A 19020-nucleotide genomic window follows, 5' to 3' on the forward strand; every position below is an offset into this window, starting at 1 on the left:
GTTGGTCGTGCGGGTGGCAGCCACTCGATGTGTCCCTTCACGTCGATGTTTCTCTCTCTCTCTCTCCCTCTCTCTCCCTCCCGCTCTACCTGAACAAAAAGTGGAAAAATGTCCTCGGGTGAGGATAAAAAAAAAAAAAAAATTAAAAAAAAAATCATGATTTACAGATCTATACACTGCCTACCTCTCTCCAAGCTCATCACTCTCCCCACTTATTTGTGTACTTCAGCCACAATTTCTTTTCCTGAAACACACACCAAGTTCATTCTCACTTTGAGGGCTTTGTGCTCAACAGTGACTCCACATGAAATACTTTCATTTCAGTTAAATGTAACATTGACAGGGAACTTCCTAGACCATTCCACTCCAGTCACTCATCACCTAGTTTTGTTTTCACCATGGTATTTGATTTGCCACCACTTGATGCTTTGCCTCAGTCCCTGTCCAAACAGAATGGAAGTTTCAGAAGAGCAGAGACTTTTCCTTGCTCATCACTGTTACCCTAACACCTAAAATAGTTTCTGGTCCATAAAAGGCACTCCAGTGTTTACTGACAAATGTGTAACCTTGTTTGTCAAGTTAAACCAAACATTTCATATCCCAAAAGAGGTATTTATAGTCACTCTCTTAACTCAGCTAGGGCTACTTTCTTTTTATAAAAAATGGCAACACTGCCCTGGCCGGTTTGGCTCAGCAGTTAGAGTGTCGGCCTGAGGACCAATGAGTTGTGGGTTTGATTCTGGTCAAGGGCATGTACCTCGGTTGCGATTCATCCCCAGCCCTGGTCAGTTCATGCAGGAGGCAATCAGTCAATGTGGCTCTATCACATCGATGTTTCTCTCTGTCTCTCTCTCTCCTCCTCCCTCCCACTCTATTTGATGATAAATGGAAAAATATCCTTGGGTGAGGAATAAAAAAAAAAAAAAAAATGGCCCTGGCTAGTTTGGCTCAGCAGTTAGAGCATCAGCCTGTGGTCCAGAGAGACCGGGTTCACTTCCTCCTAAGGGCATGTACCTTGGTTGCAGTTTGTCCCTGGCCCTGGCTGGGTTGTGCGGGTGGCAGCCACTCGATGTGTCCCTTTCACATCCATGTTTCTCTCTCTCTCTTCCTCTCTCTCCCTCCCACTCTATCTGAACAAAAAACGAAAAAAAAAAAAAGTCCTCAGGTGAGGATTTAAAAAAAAACAAACAACAACAAAGGCAACACTGAAGAAATTTCCAAGGTCATACTTTTTGTTATACATAACAAGGCCTTGTCCCTCATATTAATGACCTTCTTAGAGCATTCACAAATAAGCAAATGGTTTTCATGATACTTCCTAACTTAGAAACAAATTTCAACGCATCATTATATTATCTCTTTAATTATACCTTGTTATGCCATGCCTTTTTAGGCACATCATTCAGGTTTTTGAAGACAGCATATAAGAAAATGGGGCAGGGTTTTCCAATATATCAAGGCATAAGAAATGTCTTCAGACTCTTGGATCCCTGTAGACATAGCCCATACAGCTAGTGTCTGATGGTTAAACTTTTCCCACATGTATGTATTCCAGAACAATGAGATCAGTAGATCCAGGCAAGCCTACAAAGAGAACAGGTGTTAACTGCAGACAATTCCATTTTCTAAAGTATTTGTGTGATTTAATTAATATCTGATTCTTTCCAACAAATGGTAAATTCTGAGGACAGAGATGACCTCCAAGTTGTTCATGTTTATATTTTGGAATAGTTGTCCCTCTAATATTTCTTGAATGAACAATTCAGTTTCTCAAATTAAGTCTTGCCCTCAAATAACTTAGCACCTATAATTAATTAAACGGTTTGTCTGAAAGAATAGGCTATAGGGCCCTAACTTGAGGTTGACTTGTTACTCAATAAATGCCAGACTGTCTGGAACTACTTCTAAAAGCAAGCTATACCCCATGCTCTTGATTTAAAAGAAAGAGAGAAGTCCTAGCCAGTTTGGCTCAGCAGTTAGAGCGTTGGCCCGCGGACCAATGAGTCATGGGTTCGATTCCAGTCAAGGGAACGTACCTCGATTGTGGTTCATCCCTGGCCCTGGTCGGGTCATGTGGGAGGCGATGGCTCTATCACATCAGTGTTTCTCTCTGTCTGTCTCTCTCTATTTCCCTTCCTCCCTCCCACTCTATCTAATGATAAATAAAAAAATATCCTCAGGTGAGGAATAAAAAATAAAGAAATAGAGAAGTGGCAGAACTTATATTGGGCTTGAATAAGGGGCTATGACCTTGTTCTGCCATAACTTACTGCATTGTAGCTTCTAGCTGCTGTACCAATTGTTTATCCACGTGGCGACAGAACAGGGGAAGAAGGTTGCTGGGGAAGATTAGGGGTTCTGCCAGAGAGGCTGTAGGCATCTGAGCTATCTCCCAGGCAATCAGAATCACTATGTCTGTCCTGGAAGGCAGAGAGGAAGAAATACATCAAAGTATTTGCATTTGTTCAGGAAACAGACTCAAGGCCAAGGTCCTTATTATCCTTTCCACCACTATCACCCTCTATGCATGTAACAATTAAGCAAGGACATCTGCATATCTGACATATGCCAGGACACTGCTTAGTGCTTTACACATTTTCTCTTAATATTAAGAACTCTAAGTGGTTAGTTCTGTCATCCCTAGATCCCTAGTTTATCAATGAAGAAACAGGCTAAGAGAAGGTAAGTAACAAGCCCAAAAGTTATAGTGATAGTTCGGCTGGTGTGGCTCAGTGGTTGAGCGTGGACCCATGCACCAAGAGGTCGCCAGTTCAATTCCCGGTCAGGACACATGCCCAGGTTGTGGGCCCAATCCCAATGGGGGGCATGCAGTTGGCAGCCAATCAATATTCTCTCTCATTGATACAGTATTTTTATCTTTCTCTCCCTCTCCCTTTCTCTAAAATCAATAAAGAAAATAAAATTTTTTTAAGTTACAGTGATAAATGATGGGAGGCAAAAGTCAAACCTAGATCTGTTTTACTCTAAAACTTGTCCCCTTAATTACTATGTCACACTACCTCCCATGGAAAATAACACTCTAAGGGACTATGGGGCAGGGGCAGGGAGGTGGCAGTGGGGGTTGGGGGTAAGGCAGAACAGGTACAACTCTGCCAGTTTTCCCTTTGACCAGCTTTTTCCTTAATGCTTGAATCCACCACTCAGGAAATATCACATCTGGCCCAGTCTACACGTCCTAGATGTGCTGAAGTAATATTTCCAGGCCATTATGACCTTACCAAGCTGTATGGTCACTGTTGGATTCCTCTAGGGATGGATCCAGGGATACCAGCTGCTCCCCATGACTCAGCAGGGCATAGAGCAAAGATATTCCAAACTGCAAGTGATAAAGTACCCAGGGGAAAAAAAAATTTACCCTAGGCATTCGGTACTTCCCTGGCTTGTCTTCCCAACTAAAAGGGCAAGTTCACATGTACAAATGAAGTCCAACACCCATAAAACTGTCAGATTTTACACTGGCTGGCCAAAGAACTCTCACACCTTTCCAAGGGAATCCCTGCTCTGAACTTTCAAAAGATTCTTCTGGGGAGCTGACTAAATGTACACTCATGAGTTCTGCCCCCAGGAGTCAGAGTCTGTAGATCAGGAATGGACCCAGGAATCTGATTCAGATAGTCAGTGGACCCCACTTTAAGAAGAACTGCTTTAGAAAAGATCTTCAGAGAGGGGGTTCATAAGACAATCCACTGGCATATTAGAAGATATCAGAACTTCATATCTAGAGTCTCATCTTTTACAATGTTCTAATTTTGTACTTATTATGTACCTAATATTAGTATAGTGTTACATATAAATGACTTATAAACACACATGGTGATGTGGTTTAGATTTTTTTTTTGCATTAAAACCTGGGTCATCGCTGCTCTAGAGGTCCATATCAGCACCATCATCAGAGAGCTTGTTAGAAAAGCAGATGTGTGCGCCCCACTCCGGGTCTACTAAATGAGCTCTCTGGCAGTGGGCCCAATGAACTGGTGTTCAATAAGCTCTCCAGGTGATCCTAAAGCTCACTAGAAGTTGATAAGCACTGCAGAGGATAAGCTGGAGAGATGAGGAAATTGCAGACAGAGATGAGAACATTCCCTCATTTACTCCTTGCCAGTGATACCACCTGGAGACCATCTATGGAAAGAAAAGCTTCCCAGATATGTTACCTGATTCTGAAGCACCACAGTGACTGGCCGCTCTGAGGAGCCAGGTGGAAGCAGCATTAGTCCCTGAAGTTCTTGGAGGAGTTCATGAAAGGTCAAGTGACTGATATATTGTCCCAGAGGCTTGAATAACATTTGTAGGACCTGCAAGGTTAGTGAGTGCCTCTCTCAGACTCCACTACAACTTCATCTTCACCTCCTCCTAATCTACCTTCGATCCCTTTTCTTGCTGACCTGCCTTTATCACCTACCTGGTCAGGTTCTTTACCAGACCTATCACCACTAATGTCTCTCCATCCCCAACACTGGTTCTTCCATACCTACTTGTTTTAGGATGTCTTCCCTAAGAAAAGTCGATATAGAGCTCAACACTTGCCAGAGAGTCCTTAGTTTCTCACCCTCCACAGCACACTCACACTTGTACAACCAAGGCCTGTGTGTTTTCTTTTGTTCATTACACCCAAAAATGTTCAGCTGTTGCTATAGTTTATTCAGTAACTCTTTCACCTGAAGGTGGTAGGGTTGACACTTCTCACTGCCCAGCACCTTCTCTGGCATCTGTGGGGGGGTGGGAACTGGAGGAGAAAACATCCCTAACCCATCCATAAAAACTTCCTCTTCTCCACTTAATGCCACAGTACCTGATCAGCTGCGTCCCTCTTGACCAGGAGGGGCAGATGGTGGGTGATAGCCAGAAGAAGGCTAACAGCTTGGTCCTGGGGCAGGAAGGGGAGCAGCCGGGCCACTAGGGCTTTCCCCTTCCTCACAGAGAGTACCTGCAGGAAGCCATCTGCTTCCTCCCTATGAGTAAGATGGGATATTTTCAGGGTTATACATAGAGGAGAGGGTCACATGACAGAAAGGAGAGGCTGAAGCAAAGCCGATATCTTTGCTGATCCTCCCCTTCCTGGGAAGAGGTGTGACCCTCCACACTCACTCCAGATTATTCTGCTCCTGGGTCTTTAAGGCCTGGAAGAGCTTTTCAACCTTGTTTCTCTGCTGCTCAGAGTAACAGGGCTGTGGAGACCCAGTCTTCTGGCCCTCCTCTATCTCTAGTAACTGAAGAAACATCTGGAAATTTGAGGTGGGAAGAGAGGAAGAAGAGGTCAATTTGAGCAACACCCCATTTTTCAAGGATAAGTTAGGAACTCATCTCTAGGAGTTGATCTCACCTTCTCAATCCAGGACAACACCCGAAGCCTCTGACTGCTGACAGCTCCAGTCTCCTAGAAGAAAGAGTCCCCAGCCACCAGGCACACCTCCACAGCAGCAGCCCAGGCCTAGGGTGAGCTAGAAATTGAGCTGGAAAGGCTAATACAAGGTCTGGTTACACTTATTTCTCACTCTTAGTTCACAATCTGAACTTAAGCATGAAGATTCTTAAGACCTTTCTCCAAAACAGGGAGGAGAAAAAAGGTTCTGGGAAGATAATGCTCCTACCGGCTCTGGAGTCCCATGGGGTACAGCATCAATAGCTCTTCGAGGGCTAAAACATGTTGACATGGCTACCTGGCCCAGGGAACCCTCAATTCGAACCACTGTAGGAAAGGAGTCATAACAGGCATATTTCCCTCCCCTTTCCACCCTCTGTCCACCCTGATGGCCATCCCAATCCAGCATGTTAGCCCTGGTCCTACCTGACTCATAAGCCTCTGCCTTTTGAATGTAAGGTGTTACCAGCTTTTGGGAGTCCACCTTGCTCCTTCGTCCAAGCAGCTCTTCATCTGCCTCCTTCTTCTCTAATTTCTGATAATATTTCTGAGAGTCCATGGAATGTAAAAATGTATATGTTCATCTTCTGAAAGTTCAACTTCTTAACACACCCTTTCCTACAGCATCCATTCCAGAAGTGATTCTGGTACCTTAGGTCCTATTGGCAGTATTTCTAAAGTATCTTAAACACTCTGGGCCTCATGTTACCTGCCTTGGGATCCCCATACTAATGATTTCAAGATCTAGGTATCACTACCAAGTCTGATAGAAAGGCAGAGAGAAAGTGTCAAGCCAGGAAGCAAATCTGTCCCAGCATCTGCAACCTTCCTGCATTCCTGTTCCCAGTATTCTGCACATCACAGATCCTCCACCTCCCCACTTTGATTTTGTGATTCTACCTGTGCTTTCCAAAGTCAGAATTATCTGGTGGCATGAAGACTATCAGTAGTTTGAAGTACAGAGGTAGCACTATTGTTAATAGGCCTCTTGGTCAGTTTTATACGTCTGAGGATTTGCTCAGCAGCTCTAATATTTTCTTAAAGAAATCTGTAAAATCCCAAGCTAAAATAAAGCCTTTGACAGAGCTTAACAAGGCTTTGAATAAAGTTCCTTCGTTTAGGAACAGTACCAGAAAAGCCAAAGTATGAAACTATTTCATTTTCAGTGAAGAGGCGAGTTTTGAAGCAGGTGGAAAGAAAGAAACTAAACAGGAAGGAGAGAAAGGTGGGAACCTTGGTAAAGGGCTCATGGAGGTTAAGAAAAAAGTAAAACAAAGCTTAGCCAACTCCAAAACCCCATAAACAAAGATTTGCCCCATAAATAAAGGAGAGATAGGAAGCAGGAGGAGATGAGTCAAAATGTCTGCTATCATTTGTTCAATTCAACAAATTGAATCCCACTATTTCTAAGATCCCTGTATTTTTTATGTAAAAAAGTAAAGGTAAGTATATGAATGTTTATAACAAAACATTTCTAAAGACCCAAAAAAGTGTGCAAAGGTGAAAAAGTCCATATTCTCAGGCTGAATAGGGAAATTCTTGGCAAAGGACAGAGACAAAAGTCTCAGAGTGTGTTTGGGAAATTGTAAATAACCTCATTTGGCTGACTTGTAGAATAGAAGGGTGAATGAGACTGTAATGTCAGCTTGAGATATATGGCCCCTATGAGCTGAAGAGAAGATGTGTGAAGGCCCGCAAAATCCAGGCCCTTTTGATCCCATGGTCAAAGGCTGGGAAGACCGCATGGGGCTCACCTGGTAGTAATAGTCATCCAGGCAGGGGTTCTCACTCTGCAGCTGAACCATCTGCACTTTTATCACCCAGTCCTTCTCTTTTCGGGTCATGAGGTTAACATAAGGATCTGGCTGCTGAGACCAAGGCTTCTTGCCTGGGGGCCTTTAAGCCAGGAGGAGTATCCCTTTAGACCCACCCACCACTGCCACAGTGAATTTCCCAAGAAAAGGTGAGCAGAGGGTGCAGCTGTCCAGGAAGGCAAGGAGAGAGTGCAGAGGTGGGCAGCACTGTTGGAGTACTAACTGTGCAGGAGCTTTGGAGGAAATACCCAGCATGCAGATGAGCTGCCCTCAACCCCGCTCCTTGTCTGGGTTTTACCTTGGTGTTCGACTGTGCTGTCGCAGCTGCAAGATCCGTTGGTGTTGAGGGTGGAGCTGGGTCAGATGACTGGGAAGGCTTAGAAAGAAACTTGGGCTGGCTGAAAGCAAGGTCTCAGCTCTCTACCCCCTCCACTCATTCAGCCTCTGGTAACCTCAGCCGGACATCTAAGGAAACTCTATGCGCCTCCCCAAAGTCAGCCACATGAAACATCATAATCCTAGTTCAACAGGGCTCACATTGCCCTCCAAACTATACTTTTCTGCAACTTGGCTGCAGGAAATCTTAACACAGTAGAAAACCATTTAGCTGATTGTTGGGAATTCTGAGTCCTAATCTTACTTCTGCCGTGCCAGCTACCCTCAAGTAAATTCTTTTAGTCTCTCTGGGCCTTCATTTCCTCATCTGTGAGGGAGAAGGGGTTGGACCCTACCTCAGACTTTCCTTATTAAGTTTCTGTAAGTATTTTTCTGTGGTAGCTGGTAGAGTAGCCCCCACCCCTCCCTCAGCCACTACCTCCTGAGACCTCCAGAGAAGAGCTCAAACTGTTGTAGACACTGGGGTCCCTGGCACCCTGAACCAGTACCTGAACCTAGGGGGCCATGAGGTCGGTGGGCTGCAGAAGAGAAATGGGTCTGGTAAGAGCAGTCGGGGTCCAAAGTGCCGCACTGGAGAGCTGGTGCTGGGAAGGGTAGGCCGGAAAGGAACAGGCGACAAGTAGTCCAGGGTCTAAGAGGAATAAAGAGGCCTGAGAGAAGGGCATCTCCACTAACAGAATGCTGCTCTTGCTGCTAGGTACCCTTCCTGCCTCTGCGTTCTCACCTGCCCTTTCCCTTCAAGAACCTCACTGGACATTTTGCTGTCTTGTGGAAACTTCAAACCAACTGTTAAGGTTACCAGATTGTGGATCCCGTCCTTATTTCCAGCAGAGCTTGTCACCTCCTATGGAGCAGCTCTTTAGTCCCTGACAATGTGGGGGCATGTGCTCTTCCTACTGTCTGGTGAGCCAACACCTCTTCGTCTCCCCTCTGTGATAGTCTTCTCTCAGGCTTTTGTGCCTTCAGCCACTGGGGCAATGCTTAGCTGTCTCTTTTCTGACTCACCTGAAGCCCTCCTCAGAACTGCAGTTTCCTTCTCTTCTCCCTGAAGTATTTCCTGCATTTCTTCCATCCCAGACCATGTTCTCATTATGCAGTTAATTGAAGGGCAAGTGCTCTTTCTAGCCCTAAGCTCATTGCTGCTTATCTGCTGAAATCCAGGGAAGTAAGTGGGAGTAGGGGATCTAGTTTGTCCTTTTTCATACGAATGGCCAGTTGTCCAGTACCACCCCTGCCATTTACCAAGCTTCCCTACATGACGGGCGACTCCCACCTCTCATACCTACACCTCACTTTGGGTGCTTAGTCTCCAGAGCAAGGTCAAGAGCAGACTAACATAATGGAAATAAGAGACACTTGGCATGCTCCTTCCCAGTACCCAGTCACTTTCTCACACTATGGAGACTGTAGTGACTCACCTGCCATAGAAAGTGCAAGGAGGCAGGTGACATCCCCAGCACATCAGAGGCCTTGATTCCAGGAGAGCTGGGAAGACCTCTCTATAGAATGGGAGGGAAAAAACCCAGGCTCAAATGAGTCTCTGTGGTGTCTTCTAAATTCATGTGTGTCCATGGCAGGTGGGGCAGCAAGGCCAACCACTTCCAATACCCAGGACAGTGGAAGCCTGGCCCTCACTCATAATCAAAGTCAACTGGGCCAGGGCCCCTCTCCTTCCCTGAGGGGAAGCAAAACTGACATCTCAGGAGTAGGTTGAAGGAAGGTCTGAGTCACTTCATTCTACATGGGAATCCTTGTCTCTCTCCACTGGTTGTGAGAATCCAAGGGAATAAATACCAGGAATGAACTGCTGACTCATCTTCAGCACCAGGAGCAGGGCCAGCACCTATGGGTGATGCACTGCCCTGATAGGACCTCTTGTTGTTTTTTAATTATTATTATTATTGATTTTTAGAAAGAAAGGGAGAGGGAAACATGGATGTGAGAGCAAAACATTGATCTGCTGCTTCCTAAACCCCCTCCACCCCAATGGGGATTGAGCCCACAACCCAGGCATGTGCCCTGACCAGGAATTGAGCTGGCAACCTTTTGGTGCACAGGATGACGTTCAACCAACTGAGCCACACTGGCCAGGGCTAGGACCTAGTTTTTAAGGGGAAGACAGCATTAGAAACCAAGTGGGTGACAGGAGGAAAGAGGGAAGAAAGAAAGAGTCCCTACTCAGGTTCAAACCTGAAACAGAAAGTGTTAACCAGGCCTTGGCCGGTTTTCTCAGTGGTTAGAGCATTGGCCCGCAGACCAGAGAGTCCCGGTTCCCGCTAAGGGCACGTATCTTGGTTGCGGTTTGTACCTGGCCCCAGTTGGGGTTGTGTGGGTGGCAACCACTCCATGTGTCTCTCTCACATTGATGTTTCTCTCTCTCTCTTCCTTCCTCTCTCCCTCCCACTCTATCTGAAGATAAATGAAAAAAAAAAGAAAATTGTTAACCAGAACCTATCTTAGAAAGGCTTGGAGAAGAGGAAAGGATGTTTAGCCACAGTCTGTGAGCTGCACACAGTTCAGGACAACTGTCCCTTTAGCTCTTCCTGCCATGGTACCTGGGTGTTATGGACAGCACTGAGGATAGCTGGATCCCCAAGATCTTCCTCCTCTTCATCTACTTCCTCCTCCAGTTCCGGGGCTAGATCTGGATCCAAATCCTCCTCTTCCTCCTCCTCCAATTGAGAGGCAGACATCAGCTCCTCCTCAGAGGCCAAGGGGCCACAGGACTTGCCTGGGCCTTGGTTTGAGTGGGGGCCTGAAGAAGTAGACAGGGGCTCAGCTGTGAGGAGTCTTGTCTAGAAAGGCTGCTTCTCCATAGCACTTCATGTGCCATCTCCAGCACGACCTTCAAACAACGCCTCCTGTTCTAAGGGTTCGATTCAGCCTCCATACCCCCAAAGACCCCCTACTTGTCCTCCACTAGAGCAAACAGGACCTGGCAAGTGCCCAACACATTCACTTTCTATATCCTCTCTTCAGTTGCCTCATTAGGTACCATCACAGCCTTCTCCAACCTGCTCTCCTCCACATAACAGCCCTTTCTATGCCTCTTTAATCAACCAAGTTCCAGCTGCCCTGACTCACTGCAATTTAAGCCTACTGTGTGCCAGATACCTTACATGTATATGTTCATTTAACTCTCACAATAATCATACAAACCTGCTGTTGATCATTTCACTATGAAGGTGAGAAAAGGGGGGCCAGAAAAGTGATTTCGGTCACCCAGCATGATATAGCTAGCAAGTAGAAGAGTTTTGGAATCATTCCCAACAATTTTGGACATGCAAGCCCATGTCCACACACTGAACCAGAACAGCAAGTCTCCACACCACTGGGCTTTTTGTCCAGATATTACGGCTCACTTAATGATACCTTCAAGATATTTCATCTTTGCAGGCTGGCGGACTTCCTCCACGGCTGATTTCTCTGGTGAGAGAGCACTGTCAGCCTCTGCAAGGTAAATCTGGGACAGGGAAGAGACCCAAGGCACCCTCCTCCTCAGTAAAAATAGCATGGCACCCTAAAATGTGGTGAGCCCCCTGCAAGGTTGTCAGTGGAGTATTGGCCCAGGATCTCGAGGATGGCCCGAAACCCCCACCCTCTGACCGACCAGCCCAGCTCTAGACAGCTGTCCTGCAGAGGGACAGAAGGGAGGGACAGGGCTAGGAGTTGGAGAAGCACTCCCACACAGACACCACCAGTCTCCGTCTGTGCACCTCAAGGGGCCTCACAGCTGCCTTGTTGCTGACACCCACTACCTGACTGTTGCTGTCCTTTCTGCTTACTTTAGCCATGGCAGCCTGGGCCAGTGCTGGCTTGTTGCCCCGGGCTTTAAGAGTCTCAGCCCCTCCCCTACTCTCCTGTTAAAGGGCCAGCATTCCCAACAACGACATCTTAATAGAAATATGAGAACATAATCTTATAATAAAGAAAACACTTGAAAGGGCAAGAGAAATAAGCTGTATTTTTAACCATTCAAGGTTTGAGTACAGTTTTTGGAATTGATATTTGGGAGCAGATATGCAAAAAGAGACTCTCTGTCAATCTTTGGTTTTGCTCTAAAACTGGATAGGAAAATTGGTGGATCCTGGGGAGATTACCTAGCAACCAAGTTGTCAGTGCTTCAGGGCACTTGTGGCTCCCTGCGGTCCACCTGGTGGTGCTTGCCCTTCACCTCGTACTGTGAATGTAAGTCTGTTACCCAGCTCTAACTGAGGAGGGACTCCTGTGAATTTAGAAGCCAGATCCTCAAGGTAAAAATGCTTTTGCCTGAGTTATATGGACAATCTTACATCTTCTTGGCTGCTCTAATGGAAAACTGGTTCAGAAGCTGAGGAATAAAAAGAAAAAAAACAAAACAAAAAACGGTAACAACAAAAACAAGCATATTAGTACTACTCGTAGGCAAAACCTAAGACCCACCTGAGCTTCATTGAACCCCCATGTGATCCTGATTCTGTGACCACATCCTGTGTTCAGCTAAACCCCACATGACTTTGTAGAACTCCTGAAAAAAAGTAAAAACAAAGCTAATTTCTCTACATCGAAAAGGTAAGTTAGGGCTCTGTCATCCTGGTTATAGGACTATGATTCTTGATGCCTCTAAATAAAAATATTTGTTGCAAAAGTTTTGCTGTAGGTCAGAACTATATGGATGGGGGAAATTTTAAGTCGCTTGAAAGTTACTGGAAAACTTTTCAAATATCTGAATTGGGATCAGGCCTTTTTGGTAATGTTATTCAGCTATTTCTCTCATGAATTTCCTAATAGTTCACTTTAGTATTATTAAAAGGACCAAGTGGTGAATTTCAGTGTTCCAGAAGTGAGTTATGAGGTTGTCATAGAGACCACATCTGAGGGACAGCCACTTGCTACATGCAGATTTTTATTCTGAAGGGACTTCTTGTACCAACTGGTACCAAGCAGGTGAAATAGGGCTTAGTCTTCAAGATTATAGCTCTGGCCCTAGCCGGTTTGGCTCAGCAGTTAGAGCATTGGCCCTTGGACTCAAGGGTTGCAGGTTTGATTCCTGGTCAGGAGCACATACCTGGATTATAGGTTCAATCACTGGCCCTGGTTGGGTGTGTGTGGGAGGCAACCAACCAGTGTTTCTCTCACATCAATGTTTTTCTCTCTCTCTCTCCCCCTCCTTCCCTCCCCCCTTCCCTACCTAAAAATTAATGGAAAAATATCTTCAGATGAGAATTAACAACAACAAAAAAATATTACAGCTCTGCACTGGCTGCTTGAAATTTCACTTGGGACCTAGTGACCTTTGCCTGAAGTCTTCTGTGTCTACTGGTCCCTTAAATTTCCTAACCTCCTGGCATAGATTATAGATTAACTGGGCTAAATTTAAGCCAGCCTGTACTAGGCTTGGGGTACAGCAATGAAAAAGACAGATGCCACTCAGGGAGGGCCTCTTAGAGCTTCCCAAAGAATAAGAAGTACAGACAGATAAACAGGATTGTTGGATCAAAGATACATTCAGTTTAATGGTTGTAGGTAGAGTCCAGTTTCCAGTTTCATCTTGGGTTGGTGTTGTTAAATTATATAATCTTCTAGGAATGTATCCATTTCTTTCTTTTTTTAATCCTCACCTGAGGATATTTTTCCATTTTTGTTCAGATAGAGTGGAAGGGAGAGAGAGGGAGAGAGAGAGAAATGTCGATGTGAGAGAGACACATCGACTGGTTGCCTCCAGCATGACCCCAACCAGGGCTGGGGATGAACTGCAACTGAGGTACGTGCCCTTGACTGGAATTGAACCTGTGACACATTGGTCCATGGGCCGACACTCTAACCACTTACCCAAACCAGCCAGGGTAAGGAATGTGTCCATTTCTTCTAAGTTCAAATTTATTGGCATAAAGTTGTTCATAGTGTAAGAGTATTTTCTAAATCCATGCTTAATTCTGTACTTTGTTCTTTTTATTCCTTACGTTATTTATGTATTATACCCTTTTTTTCTTCTTTCCAGTTTGTCTATTTTTAAAAAATCATACATAAGTCAGATATTCTGCAGGAAGTAGATAATTCACTCAAATTGGATAATTTGAGTAGAATTTATCAAAGGGATATTTATAAAGGTGTAGAAAGAATAGGGTGCTATTATAGGAAATAGTACAGTACCTTGGGAGTGGTAATAGTTGGTGATTACCACTTTAGGGCAAAGGCCAGAGAATGGAGCCATTATCAAAACCCGGAGACAGAGAAGGCTGCCTAGTAGGCAGATAATTTCAACATCTATGTTATATGGGCTCCAGTGTGGCAGCCCTCTCCTAAATTATATCTATTCTCTCTGAGATCTGTATCTGCTCTCTTCTTGCCTCTTGAGGCCTAGGCGTGCAAAGGGTCCCCACTCTTGCTAGCCCCAGGGGTACTTCACTATCCTTTATGAATTTCCCTTAACCCTGCTCACACTGTAAATATGCCCATCACAAAACTCTCCTTGGTTACCCCACTCGAATGTGCTATTTGCTTCCTACCAGGACCCTGACTGACACCATCTCCATACCATTCTTTTCTTTCTCCTTATTCAGCTTCCTTTCCTGTCCCTCAGTCATCAGCGGCTCTAAAACATAATCATTGTCCTTAAGTCTCCTGCATGACTCCCATTTCTTTTTTTTTTTTTCTTTTTTTTTTATCCTCACACGAGGACATTTTTTCATTTTTTGATCAGATAGAGTGGGAGGGAGAGAGGAAGAGAGAGAGAAACATCGATGTGAAAGGGATACATCGAGTGGTTGCCACCAGCACGACCCAACCAGGATTGGAGACAAACCGCAACCGAGGTACGTGCCCTTAGCAGGAACTGAACCCGGGTCTCTCTGGACCGCAGGCCGATGCTCTAACCGCTGAGCCAAACAGGCCAGGACATGACTCCCATTTCTTTATTCTCAGCAGTCACTTCACGTCTTATATTACAGAGTAAATAGAGGCCGTGTGGGCTGATCTACTTCAATCCATAGTAGGAGGAAAGTTATTTGCATGCAGGCACAGGCCTCCTCACCTCATTCTTCCAGGTCTACCTCTTCTGGTCCAACCTCTTTTTCTACATTCTATGCCCTCTGGCCACTTCAGTCATGCTTCTCTCATCTGTCTTCAGCTTCTCGATTTTTCCTTCTTTCTTTTTCTTAGAACATAGCATGGAAATATCAGGATGTATTAATTTTTACAAACAAAATCCTATTCTTGTTTTTGTTTCTTATTTTAACTGCTCCTTATCTCCCTCCTACCCTACAAACTGAGCTTCTCCGTTTTCTCAACTCACATCGTTTCTTCAACTGCTGCTCTCTGGCTTTTGACTCTGTCTTTTTTTTTTATCCTCACCTGAGGACATTTTTCCATTTTTTTGTTCAGATAGAGTGGAAGGGAGAGAGAGAAACACCGACGTGAAAGGGACACATCGAGTGGCCGCCTCCCACACAACCCAACCAGAACCGGGGACATACCAAAACCGAGGTAATGTGCCCTTAGTGGGAACCAAACCTGGGTCTCTCTGGACCGCAGGCTGACGCTCTAACTGCTGAGCCAAACTGGCCAGGGCTGACTCTGTCTTAATGGGAGCACCAGGGACAGATTGACATCATCTCACAAGCCCCTCAATCCTTTCTATGGTAAACTGATAATTTTTCAACCTTATATTAATACTCTGCAAACACACACCATCACAACAAAATCCTACTCTCACTTCTACCCAAATGCCACCATTGAACACTTCTTGGATTTAAAAAAAAAAAATCTGATACTACCATTACCCATCATTCCTTAGAAACTATTCTCAATTACCAGTAATTTTGTAACCATAAGTGCAAAAGACATATTTCAGTCCTTACCTTAGTTGAAGGACTTTGACACTGTTGATGATGCCCTCTGTATGTCTATTCTCCCACAGCTTCCTGACAGTTCAGTCTCCAAGTTCTTCCTGTACCTCTTGGGTCATCTTCCTTTTGCCCCTTTCCTGCTCTCCTCATCCTCTTGTCATCCTTCAACTATCCTATCCCTCCTGCTTCTTCTTTTGCTCCTCTACATCAAATGTTCTGAATCCGAGGGTCCCCTGCAATCAGTGTATATATTTGTTTAATTTTTTTTTTTTATCCTCACCCGAGGATATTTTCCATTTTTTTTTTTTGTACAGATAGAGTGGGAGGGAGAGAGAGAGGGAGAGAGAGAGAGAAACATCGACGTGAAGGGAGACATCGAGTGGCTGCCACCCGCACGACCAACCAGGGCTGGGGACAAACTGCAACCGAAGTACGTGCCCTTAGCGGGAACCGAACCCGGGTCTCTCCGGACCGCAGGCCGACGCTCTAACTGCTGAGCCAAACCGGCCAGGGCTATTTGTTTAATTTTTAACTTGTGTGTTTTTCTGGAGCGACAACACTTTCATCACATTCTCACAGGGATCAAGAATCCTCCAAAAGGTTAAATCTTCTGTAACTTGTTATTCCTAGGCAATCTCTTCCACTTATGCTTTCTTACCACCTACAATCTGATGACTTTCAAGTCCTTTTGTCAGATCTGACCTTTCCCAACTGACAGCACCTCAGTGATTTTCATCTTCTGTTCTATGGATCTTTAAAATCTAACCGGTTTGGCCCTGGCCAGTTTGGCTCAGCGGTTAGAGTGTCGGCCTGTGGTCCGGAGAGACCCGGGTTCGGTTCCCGCTAAGGGCACGTACTTTGGTTGCAGTTTGTCCCCGGCCCTGGTTGGTCGTGCGGGTGGCAGCCACTCGATGTGTCCCTTCACGTCGATGTTTCTCACTCTCTCTCCCTTCCTCTCTCTCCCTCCCACTCTATCTGTACAACAAATGGGGGGAAAAAAATATATCCTTGGGTGAGGATAAAAAAATAAAAAAAGTAAAAAATAAAATCTAACCGGTTTGATTCCCAGTCAGGGCACATGCCCAGGTTGTGGGCCAAATCCCTGGGGGGGGGGGGGCATGCAGGAGGTGGCCAATTAATGTTCTCTCTCATCATTGTTTCTATCTCTCTCTCCCTCTCACTTCCTCTCTCTCTAAAATAAATTAAAAGTGTTTTGTTTTGTTTTTGTTTTTTTTTAAAAAAAGGACCTTTAAAATCTAACCCTCACTGTCTCTCCAGCCTCCTGTCTTCAAGTTTCCTACCTTCTAGTTTGGGTTTCAGACATAGTGAACTGCTTTGAGCTGTATGGGGAAAGTGGTATTCCTATGAAGCCCTCTCTGCCCTGGAGACCTCTTACCCTTGGTCTGAGAGTTTTATTCAATTGTTGATTAAAGTTGTCCTAGTTCTTTATGTCTTTCTTTTGAATTACATTAAACATATGTATCTTAGCAGATAATATGCTATTCATTGTATTACATAAGCAAAATGAGTTAGCAAAGGAAGTGTTATTTTAATTGGAAGGTGGTTTCAGATTCTTTATTAAATTGCTTTACTCTAAAAATAAAATTGCCTTATTCTAATAGTCTAAATATTCAAATGGGGGTGGGGTGGGGTGGGGGCTAAACTCAGCTCAGGCTTACCTTCTCCAGAAATCCTTTTCATCTTCCTCCATTCCAAGCTCCATGAGGTACCCTACTAATGTGCACTCATTGGTCCTTACACTTTTTTCTCATAATACTTACCACATTGAGCTGACTTCTGCTTCTGTATTTGTCACCCCCACCTGAGAACAGAAACATTGTCTTCTTCATATTTGTGCCTCCAGCAGTTAACGCAGTATCTGCAACAGAGTATATTCTCAGTGAATATTAATTGAGCTGAACTGAAGTGAAAAATAATGATCTTTCCCCTCAGAGACTTCTTCATATGGGGTTTCTTATCTGCTACCTTGTTGTGTCCTATTCCAGCACACCCTCCACAGTATCCCCAATAAATGTCATTCTAAGAAAACAAACCTCATGTACCTAAGTCAGAAGTCATAAAAGAAAAGACATAGATTTGACTAAAAAAGTAAAACTTCTAAACTGAAGACATATTTATGCCAAAGTAAATTCTTACGGAGCAAAGATTTAAATATTTAAAAAAAAATTAAACCTAAAAAGCCCTGGCCGGTTTGGCTCAGCGGTTAGAGTGTCGGCCTGCGGTCGGGAGAGACCCGGGTTCGGTTCCCACTAAGGGCGCGTACTTCGGTTGCAGTCTGTCCCCGGCCCTGGTTGGTCATGCGGGTGGCAACCACTCGATGTGTCCCTTTCATGTCGATGTTTCTCTCTCTCTCTTCCTCTCTCTCCCTCCCACTCTATCTGTACAAAAAATGGAAAAATGTCCTCGGGTGAGGATAAAAAAAAAAAAGAAAAAAAAAAATTAAACCTAAAAAAATACTCAAAGAAAATAAGAGTTTTTAGAAAAATGTGGAGTAAGTAGAAGAGGCCCTTCTAACCATAACCTCAAATTCATGAGCCATGAAGGGTAACTGATAAATTTACCTACATAAAAGTATAAGGCGCCCTGGCCAGTTTGGCTCAGCGGTTAGAGCATTGACCTGCGAACGGGAGAGTTCCAGGTTCAGTTCCCACTAAGGGCACATGCCTCGGTTGCAGTTTGTCCCCGGCCCCGGTTGGGGTCGTGTGAATGGCAGCCACTTGATGTGTCTCTCTCAGGTCGATGTTTCTCTCTCTTGCTTCCGCCCTCTCTCCCTCCTGCTCTATCTGAAAGATAAATGTAAAAATGTCCTCTGGTGAGGATAAAAAAAGTGTAAGGCGTCTGAATGGCCAAAATAAATAAATAAATAAAACCATAAACAAGGTCAAAAGAACTTTATTATGATCTGATAATCTTAGATTTACCTTTAATAATTACTTAAAAGAACTTTTAGGTAAAGATTCTTTTTATTGTTTCTGAAAATTTTGAGGGCACAGAAAAGGAGATATTTATGTTAATCCAAAGTCCTTTTGGCAATATTTCCTTCACAACTGCTGGTAATCAATATTATCCAATCAGCAACCATGTAAAAATTAACATAACACTGGTAATGGTTAATATAAAAATAAGACTGCTATTCTCTCATATTCACTTTAAAAATCCTATACATCTGTTAAATGCTGAATGTCTGTTAACACAGAACATCTGTGTCCTTATGAAGGCAAAATCTTTGACCATCATTTTTATTTCTATTTTTTAGAGAAAGTGGAAGGGAGGGAAGGAGAGAGACAGAGAGAAACATTGATTTCATCCCACACAGTGACCCCAACCAAGGCTGGGATCGGACAAGCAACCCAGGTATGTGCCCTTGACCAGAATTGAATCTGCGACCCTTCAGTTGGGGCGGGGGGGCCAATGCTCTAACCACTGAGTCAAACTGGCCAGGGAATTTTTACTTGTTCAAAAAGAAAATTTGTCACCCTTGCTGGATAGCTCAGTTGGTTGGAGCATCATCCCAATATGCCCAGATTGTGGGTTGGACCCCAGGTCTGGGCACAATGAATGCATGGGTGGGTGGAGCAAT

The 19020-nt window shown here is 44.6% G+C and overlaps 1 protein-coding gene across 1 annotated transcript; it reads right to left on the reverse strand.

The window, feature by feature from the left end:
* Window positions 1-1421: 1421 nt before the first annotated feature.
* Window positions 1422-11051, reverse strand: PATL2 (PAT1 homolog 2). Its single transcript, XM_036263807.1, has 15 exons — window positions 10966-11051; window positions 10149-10348; window positions 9012-9092; window positions 8082-8224; window positions 7496-7564; window positions 7138-7279; window positions 5810-5930; window positions 5613-5710; window positions 5345-5398; window positions 5110-5243; window positions 4814-4973; window positions 4176-4316; window positions 3240-3337; window positions 2271-2420; window positions 1422-1584 (listed from the first exon to the last, which is right to left on the reverse strand). The coding sequence occupies exons 1-15, from the start codon at window positions 10979-10981 to the stop codon at window positions 1566-1568; spliced, it is 1626 nt and encodes a 541-aa protein (XP_036119700.1). The 5' UTR covers window positions 10982-11051; the 3' UTR covers window positions 1422-1565.
* Window positions 11052-19020: the final 7969 nt, after the last annotated feature.

The sequence above is a fragment of the Molossus molossus genome, unplaced genomic scaffold (assembly GCF_014108415.1).
Source record: "Molossus molossus isolate mMolMol1 unplaced genomic scaffold, mMolMol1.p scaffold_m16_p_1, whole genome shotgun sequence".
Taxonomy (NCBI): Eukaryota; Metazoa; Chordata; class Mammalia; order Chiroptera; family Molossidae; genus Molossus; species Molossus molossus.

Excerpts from the sequence above, each read along its gene's own strand:
- PATL2 (XM_036263807.1), bottom strand. Across the intron at positions 7,565-8,081 it reads TCATGGCCCCCTAGGTTCAG|TCATCTGACCCAGCTCCACC; the intron begins GTACTGGTTCAG and ends AAGCCTTCCCAG. Across the intron at positions 5,931-7,137 it reads TGGATGACTATTACTACCAG|AAATATTATCAGAAATTAGA; the intron begins GTGAGCCCCATG and ends ATGGACTCTCAG.